This window comes from Sinocyclocheilus rhinocerous, unplaced genomic scaffold (assembly GCF_001515625.1).
Source record: "Sinocyclocheilus rhinocerous isolate Xijiao unplaced genomic scaffold, SAMN03320098_v1.1 scaffold307, whole genome shotgun sequence".
NCBI lineage: Eukaryota > Metazoa > Chordata > Actinopteri > Cypriniformes > Cyprinidae > Sinocyclocheilus > Sinocyclocheilus rhinocerous.
The window spans coordinates 74,911-84,116 of NW_015662942.1; the positions used below are offsets into that span (position 1 = coordinate 74,911).

The 9,206-nt window shown below is 39.1% G+C and overlaps 1 protein-coding gene and 1 long non-coding RNA gene across 6 annotated transcripts in view; one reads left to right on the forward strand and one right to left on the reverse strand.

Annotated features, from left to right (window-relative positions):
• LOC107728506 (uncharacterized) overlaps positions 1-9,206 on the forward strand; it is a 77,410-nt gene that overhangs the window by 45,503 nt on the left and 22,701 nt on the right. The gene's annotated exons all lie outside the window — the stretch shown is intronic.
• The window catches only part of LOC107728505 (carboxypeptidase M-like), a 61,214-nt gene that overhangs the window by 27,597 nt on the left and 24,411 nt on the right, over positions 1-9,206 (reverse strand). For all 5 annotated transcript variants that reach the window (XM_016538695.1, XM_016538694.1, XM_016538696.1 and 2 more), the window contains one exon: positions 4,174-4,343. In XM_016538695.1, coding sequence (XP_016394181.1) covers positions 4,174-4,343 — 170 coding nt within the window. The remainder of the gene's footprint in view (positions 1-4,173; positions 4,344-9,206) is intronic.

The following is a 9,206-nucleotide window of genomic DNA, read 5'->3' on the forward strand; positions in this document are numbered from 1 at the left end:
CTCTGCATCTCTCTCTCTCTCTCTCTCTCTCTCTCTCTCTCTCATTCAGCTCGGCTCCAGCAATGAACTGTTACAATTATACACTTATTTTCACATAGCTGTGAGAAGCGTTAAACATGGACGCGCGTGCAGTTGCCGTATTGTATTAAAGCATTAATCAGGATAAAACTGTATATTAAAAGCTTACATAAGCAGTGGCATTTACAAATATCAGCGTATCTAAAAGTATGAGACAAAAACAAACAAAAAACATAGGCCTACCATTAAAAGCCGTGCTTGCACAGGTTCTGCACGATCCTCTTCAATAATATCCTCTGCGAAAACAAACCACCGAACCACCCCTTTAATACATCTGATCAAATACAGATGGCTAAAAAAAGGAATGCAACTGCACTTCTTGTTTCTTGATCTGGCAAACACCTTTAGATCAGTTCCTCATTTTTTCCTGAGGACAGCTTTTGAGTTCTTTAAGGTTCCTACAATAATAACATGGCTTATAATCAGAGCCTTAAGGGTTGCAGGAGGGAAAGGACCATAGTTTGGTCCGTGGTTACCACTGATATGAGCCTTTATGGATGAGAACACTTACGAAAACAGCCCCCTGCATCAAAAGAATTCTAGAAAAGCTACAAACCATCACACGAGCGAGGATAAAAATTAAGCCCAGTGTATGCAGAAACATCTCCATTGTTAAAGGTCATGTCACAGATCAAAGATTTCATGATGGAATGCCTGTACCAACGGGTTCAGAAAGGCCAGTGAAAGGTTTGGGTAGATGGTACGATGGGTAGATGGAAAGCTCAAAGACACTGGGCAGTTTGAACAACTAACTTTCCTGCCAGGAAAACTCAAACTGTGGTGCTTACAGCTTGGCACACTGACTAGACTCGTGTGCCCTTTAACAGGGTAAGAGTTTCCCCTCAGCAAAGACGAAAAGCTGGAGAGGGTGATAAGTGCACAAGCCAAACAGGGGCTCAGACTTCCACAATGTTTAAGTGCTGTGGGACTGTACGGGAGTGGCAAACTGGAACTACCCCTTACAAGTCAGAGGGAACAATTCAAATGTACAAAAGCAAGGGTGGTTATGACCCTCACGGATTGGCAGCAGGAAAAAAAAGTGGAATCCAATTGAAGTTGTGCACGATACATGGCCAGCTCTTCATTTCAGGGATTTGGTTGTTCAAGTCCAACAAGGGAGAGCTGGCTTTGGACTCATCCCAAAATCAAATCAATGGTATAAGGCAACATCAAGGCAGAAGAGACAGTTCATGGTGGAAGAGATGAGGAGGCAGGAGGATCTAGAGGGGCACACTAAAGCCATTTCAGTGGCCAAGCAGGGTCAAGGAACTAACTGGTTGAACCTTGAAAAGAGGCAACTCAGCTGGTGTGATATCTGGGAAATGGAGGAACCTCAGCGGAGCTGAATTTTCTCGTCAGAGCCACCTATGATCTCCTACCCACACCTCAGAACCGGAATTAGTAGTTGGGAGAAGACAACTCTTGTTCCCTGTGTAAAGCACCTGCATCCCTGAGACACGACCAGGATGAGCTACAAGCCTCACTCAAGGGCGTTATACGTGGCAGCATAATCAAGTTCTAAAACTGCTGGCATCAGTCTTGGAACAGAAGCCAACTACCACAAATGCTTCTCCACAATCATCAGTAGGATTTTCCCATTTCAGTGGCCAAGCAGGGTCAAGGGACTAACTGGTTGAACCTTGAAAAGAGGCAACTCAGCTGGTGTGATATCTGGGAAATGGAGGAACCTCAGCGGAGCTGAATTTTCTCATCAGAGCCACCTATGATCTCCTACCCACACCTCAGAACCGGAATTAGCAGTTGGGAGAAGACAACTCTTGTTCCCTGTGTAAAGCACCTGCATCCCTGAGACACGACCAGGATGAGCTACAAGCCTCACTCAAGGGCGTTATACGTGGCAGCATAATCAAGTTCTAAAACTGCTGGCATCAGTCTTGGAACTTATTTGTCAGCAAAACTCTGCTGGATGACGCACAATTATGGTGAATTTAGCTGACAAATAACCTTGGTGCAGATAACACAAAGAAAGAACACAATTTCTTAATTTATATATACTTACCGACATTGCAACTAAACAAGGCTTGCTGAAAAAAAAAATTATAATATATATATATATATATAACCCAGCAAACTACTTTAAGGTACTAATATACACATTTTAAGGATAGATGATCCACAAGTAACTAAAATTACTCACTTTTTGATGTCCCGGACAGTCACTTCTGAATCAAAATAAACCAATATCCCAGAGTATGTGTGGCTCCAGTTACTCATTTTTCTTTACTGACGAGCTAGAGATACTGAGCAAGCCTGTAATTTTGTCAGGGGATGAAATCCATGTTTCTTATGCATTTAGAAACATCAGAAAGTATAACGTACAGTTAAGAACAGCTGAGATCTACCCTGTTCTCTCTTTAGAGCAAAGCAAAACACCTGCCAGTAGCTAAAAGCAAATACACTTGAATGACATGTAACTATTACTCTCTATTTGTCTTCAGTGTTTGAGTTTAGCTAATGAACCCTTAAATGCACACCCCGGGTCTTTAGTGACACAGGATGTCACCCATCCATTTTTTCCATGCAACAATGTGGAATATATGACATCTCAATAGGTGTACTTATTTCTCAAGTTGGCGGCATCTGATAAACAATGGTGACGTAATGCGTAAAAATGACTGTAGACATAAAACAAGATGATCCATCAGCAAATCTTTACATGGCTCAGCGATTTACTGAAGAGCAAGTTCATAATCAAATATTGGTGTCATTTAATGGTGGATCTGATGACAAAGCTGTCGGCAAACACAATTTTGAAGATGATAAAAAGGAAACCGTTTGATGCTGAATATATGACGACGGCGGTAAAGCAGTTGATTAAAACACCCTTCCTAGTCCTTCCAGCAAAATGCGCTTTAATTTATTAAATTACAATTAAAATTTCACAACAGTATATACTGTTGTGTAGATTCCAGGTCACTAAAACCCTGTTACGTAACATAATTAGCAAAACATTCATGCATTCAAGGGTTAAGTTTGCTTTATTTCTAACCATACGGAGTGATTACAGATTGAGATCACTCAATGGGAACGTCCACGCCTTGCCTCCATACAACCCATCTACATCATCTAGTTTCTCTGAACAAAAAAGGACAACATGAGGTGCTGACTTGTATTTGATTGGTATCATTGAAATCAGAAGACACCAAAGTGATTGTACAGCATTTTGTCGTCCGGTTGGCACGGTCTGGTCAAAAGCCGCATTGTTACATCCACGGGGATGAACAAAACTCAGTTATCCAGATAGGGGATTTCATATCTTCTGATTGCAGATTTCACCATTTTTTCCCACATGGGTACATTTTTGTTTATCAGCAGGTTGTTGCGACAGACCAAGGAAGTTATTTTCCATTGCTTCAGGGCTTATGACACCTCTTTCCTCCTGGAAAACTATGTACCACTGTTTGGGAGTCTGTGGGTCACACAGTTTGAGTTTCAGTCTGTTTGCTATAATGGAGGTTTATCTTTGCGCGTCTGCATGTGTGAGTAAGATCCCTCATGCCAGATAAGACATGCGTTTTCGGCTTTTGTATCCTGCTTATCGGCAAGGTTTTGGATGATTTGTTGGAAAAGTGTGCTGTATCTCTAAACGTCTCATCTGAGGCATGATTTCTCTGGGCAGACCATTACAGGCTCTGACAACTTGGAAATAAACCGTTCTGAATTCCTTGCAGCAAAATAAATTCAGCTTTTGAAAGAACAAATGATTTTGTTTATGATTATGGAAAAACTGATTCTCCTTTTATTCAAATGTACAAACTTAACGTTAAACTCTACCCAATCCTGAAACTGTACACCACATTGTCCCTAGTAGGCCTGAGACTAGAAACAGGTAGTAGCCAGTACGTGTGTCAACATTTGTCTTTTTGTGTTGCACAGAGAATGGAAAACCATGAAAATCATTTTCATTATTGGGTGAACTATCCCTGTATGTACGCAATAAGTAAAAAAATTCAGGACATAATGTTGATGGCTCATTGATTGTTACTTATGTCCAGATTTTAACCATATGCCTATGTTAAACGTTGGGCATGCTAGCCGTTGTTCATATAGCTTTGGCATCTCTCTCACACTTACCGGCCTTTTGTATACATGCATTCCCGGGCAGATGACTCAAAGCCGTCCGGGTTCATGGATGGCAGGATGTGCACACGACTGCTGTTCAACAAACGTGTCACCAGCGGATCACTCAGGTAACGGCTGGTCAGATAATCGATCAACTGAAGCAGTAACACACGGCCAACAGCCTGAACACAGAGAAACAAATACATTCAAAAACAAACCATGATAGCATGGTAAGCATGGTAAACTTACTGTAATGCACGGCCTTTAGTGGTTTGTTTTTAATAAGCAACTGAAAAAAGCAGTATGATAACATCCATGTTCATTAAAAAAAAGAAATATACACACAAAAATAGTAATAAATATTAAAAAAATTTAATATATAAAAGTAAGCCAAAAATGACATCAAATTTCAGGCCATCCAAACTTACAAGTAATTTTTTGACACTGATAGGGGGAAAAATATCTAAGGGACCACAAAATAACTCATAAATCACAATTATGATGTTTCAAACAAGGATTTTGAAATTGGACACTTGAAATTGGAGTCAGATTAAACACGAAGCTTGAGTCAAATTGACAAAAAATTAAGTGAGCTTTGCAGAAACGCAAGTAAAAGACCTACATACATTTTAACTACGCCTATGCCATTGATTTCCGCCATTGGGCCAATGGGTGGTCCTTACAGAGCACTGAGATTCCGCCGTGGGACAGGTTACCCAGAATGCCCAACAACATGGAAATCAAGTAACTGACTGTCTAAATGCCTTATCAATCACGGTTGAAGCTACTTAACAAACCTCAAATTAAGATTTAAGTTTAGGACATGGCAGTCAAAATTATTCACTACAACAAACATCTTTCTTGCCTAACTTACAAAATTACATTAGTATTTGCCATGCTTAAAAGACATGTGTCAGTATCTTCAGCAGGAAATGAACGGTTCCTTTCCTAGGAAGACATCACTCAATGGATCATTCATGCTACATCATTGTGGTCTCTTCTGGACGTCACAGGCCATCAGGGGCGCTTTGATGTGGTGTGGAGTGTTTGCACTGCTATTCACATCTTACAGAGCAGCTATACCAAAAACTACTCGCAGAACCTGAAGCCCGAGGCTCTCATATGCTGTGAGACAACATGGCAAGCATCGAGACTACAGATAGTATCGGTCTGGTGTGCATGTCGGTGTACTCTTTCTGAGAAATGACTGCCTCCATTTGTCCCGAGGACAATCCTTTTTCATGGAAACTATACCATAGAGAGACTCTGAGGTTAAAGTGCACATCACACACACACTGCGACACCGTGAGACCTGTGATTATGAAGCACAAGTACAAACCAGTAGAGTTATGGGTTAAACTTTCTGTCCTGGAGTGTTGCACACTGCGTCTAACAGTGTATGATTACTGTTATCTGTGACAGCTGAAACAGACCACAGCAAACACCAGCTCATCAGTGTGATAACACCTTTAGAAGAGAGCAGAAACAATCTCAATCATTCAAACAGACAAAGAAAAAAACATACCAATCCATAGACATATATAAATTATATTTGTAATAGTGTATAATAAATTAATTAGTTCAATAAGTGAAAAAAAAACTAAATTTGTAAAAAAATATAAATTTAAACAAAACTAATTATATATATTCTAATTTAATTACAATTATATATAATATATTTCTAATTTATATAATTCTAATTAAATTCCTATATTTTCTCTTTTTAAATGCTTTCATTTTGTTCGAGTGTTTGAACTTTTCCCTGATTAGACTTCTATCAACTATATCCGCTTACACATTTCCACTGACATGGCAATCTTCATCTTTTTAAAGGGGTCATATGATGCGATTTAAATTTTTCCTTTCTCTTTGGAGTGTTACGAGCTCTTGGTGCATAAAGAAGATCTGGGGTCGTCACATGTGGTTGTCGCAAGCCCTCCGGACGCTCCTTCGTCGAATGTGGAAAATAATGTCTTTTTTTTAACCTTAAACCGCATAAACATTTCATTACACCAAATACACAAAATAATGTTCTTTTAGCAACATCATATGACCCCTTTAATGGTTTTATTTGAGGACTTTGTGGGATACTATGATTTAACGTCTTCTTTTCAGTTTTTCCTGTTCCTTCATCAGTTTATTTGGATTTCAAGTCCATACGAAAGAAACGGTTGCTCCATAAGATCTCCAAGCAAATTCTGTAAACCAAGAGCTTAAAATGTCCACTGATGACGATATATGGAGTCCTCTAGCTCTTCCTGTCTCCATCAGCACTCACTCACTGACTCCTCTCAGAACAAACATCTGTTTCAGCAGCAATTATACTCTTCTGGGGAAACAGTAAAGTATGGTTTCACGTCTCATTGACACATCTTAGAAGTTCTTAAATATTGTACTTGTCATTTTATAGTTTACATTACTGCAAATTGCTTTATTTAGAGGTTATATGTTGATGTGTCATTTCATTTATCTTATGAAGTTCTTTGAAGTGGCTGAAACGTTATTGATGTGGTTTGGTTTTTGTTTAACATACAATTTACATGGTGCCCATCTATTGTGAGGGAAAACAGCGAGCAAACTATGAGAAGATCTAAGAACTGTTTACCATTTCCTCTTCAGAAGACCCACACCAACACAAACGGCACACCCTCAGTCCCCTCAGCGCTCCAGACGTGATCACATGGCCCAACGTCAGGCCTGAAAAACATGATGATCTTCATACGGCGCCCTGATGCTCACACCTAAACATCTCCCAAAACATTTCAGCATGTGTGTGAGGGCACAGACAGATCCCTCACACCTGTGCGGTGATACATTTAAGGCCAAGCTTACACTTGTTGGGGAAACAGAACACCTGTGAGAGAGGAAATGATAGAGGGCTCCAGCTTAATCATTTAAGAAGGAATTCACATTCAAACAGGATTTCGCTGTCATACTAAACTGCTGTGAGTTTACCTGGCTGAGCGCTGCAGATTCCCTACATCTATCCTTTTATGTTATGAAATGTTTTGTTGAAGTGATTGTGAAATATGAATCCGTTTCAGACTGCTGACTGTCTGAATACTGCGCACAAAACTAAGCATTCGCAAAAAAAAACAGTGTAACGGTTGACATTCAATAACATGTAAATGCCTAATAATGGAAATTTAAGGATTTTTAAAAACATTAAGGAAATCATGCGAATATGAAAATATTAAACAATACTCAAATACTGGCTTTTCCTGTCCAAGTAGGCAGTTCTTGACCAGACTTCTGCTGAATACTGACGATAGTTGTGAGTCTAGAAAAACATTAACTTCACTGACAAGCCTATAAAAACTGTAGTGAATTTAGTAACTACAGCTAGAGGAGAATATTTATGGATCTATTTCTGATTCCTGAGGCACGTGGGCTGCTTGTTTAAGTTGGCATTTGTGTGCAGCCGTGTGTCTCAGTTGGCATGTAGACAACAGGAGAATTGTCCTAGATAAACAGATACACACTACACCCCCAGCTTCTTGTCAAGACCACCCAAACTCTGGCATGTCATAATTCCCTTCAAATTTTTACAATCCTTAAATAAGATTGAGGGTCAAATCAAGAGTGTGAAAGAGAGCAGAAAAAAAGAGAGCCACTGTTGAAAACCTCCAGTTGGACTCGGACAATACAGCGGTCTGTATATTCACAATCGTGCTTTCATGCAGCCGGTGGGCCGGGTCTGGTCTGGCCGGAGCAGCGTGCAGAGGAATAATTTAAGATAGAAATAAAACCAGAGCTGGAAAAAGACAAGTCGGTCACACCGCACTGACTCTATGGCCGAAGGCCATCTGACCCCGTGTTACACATTCACTGGACTTCAACTTTCTGTGCATGCCTCTGGTTACATAATGCAATCAGTTTTTTTGATGCAAAATAATGCAGAATTTACATGATAATACCCAAGATACTACCACAAGTAAGCATTCTGCACTAATTGCAAGCATCACTATTACTATAGCTCTATACTTGATATTAAATTATGCTAAAGACTAGGGCTGTGAATCTTTGGGTAGACAGCGAATCGATTCGATTCAAGAATGATTTTTTGCAAATTCAGAACGATTCAATTCTGCATTCTTTAAGTGCATTCACGGGATTATTTAAATGCTTCCCCCTAAATTCTTTAAATGCTTAATCAGGGGGTCAATTACACAGCAGCCTTTATGGTTACAGAACCATAGGTTAGAGAAAAGAAAAAACACTTTTGTCCATTGTTAGATGCTAGTTTAATGATGCTATGGCATGACATGGCATACGTAGAAATGTAAGCCAAGGTTTTTAAAAAATAAAGAGCTTTAAAAGTATTATGTATAGGCTAACATGTTGTCACACCAGGGGCATAGCCATCATTTCAAAAGTGACAAATGTCAAATACAATAATTGTGTATGGTTTTTTTTCCCCCCCCAAGGAATTCTTTTGTTATCTCTTACTTTGAATTTGCTTTAAGAAATCAAATACACAGCTGGACAATAATCAATCATTTGTAATCTATAATTTTTTCCTAATGGCAATTTTTATGATTGTTTTATATACTACAAACAATTATAACAATTTTCTGCAAAGAATAAGGTAGAAAATATACTTTATAGTTTCTGTACTGTAATAAATGATGTCAATTAGCACTGCATCATTCATAAATTATTTATTTATTGTGTTTATAGTCTTAACGTTTCAGTTCATTCTGCTTTCTATACAGCTGCAGATATAGCCTGGCACGTCTAATTCTATGAGCGCGAGATCACTTCTCTTTCAGTGCGAAAACTTCTTAACTCATTTTCATAAAATAAAATGCTATAGTATTTAACTTTTCCTCTCCATCGGCGAATGATGAATATGAAAGAAAACACCTGAAGTCTGTTTGCTATAGCAACAAACGCTACTTTCATGCATCTGATTATCAGATAAACCTCCCGCTATTATTTCAAGGTTGTTGTTAAAGCTGTGGTTATTTTAACGGTTTCCTTCGTACATTCGGTTTAACAACATTGTTAAAACACATTTCTCATTCAATGGAACTGTGCGTATG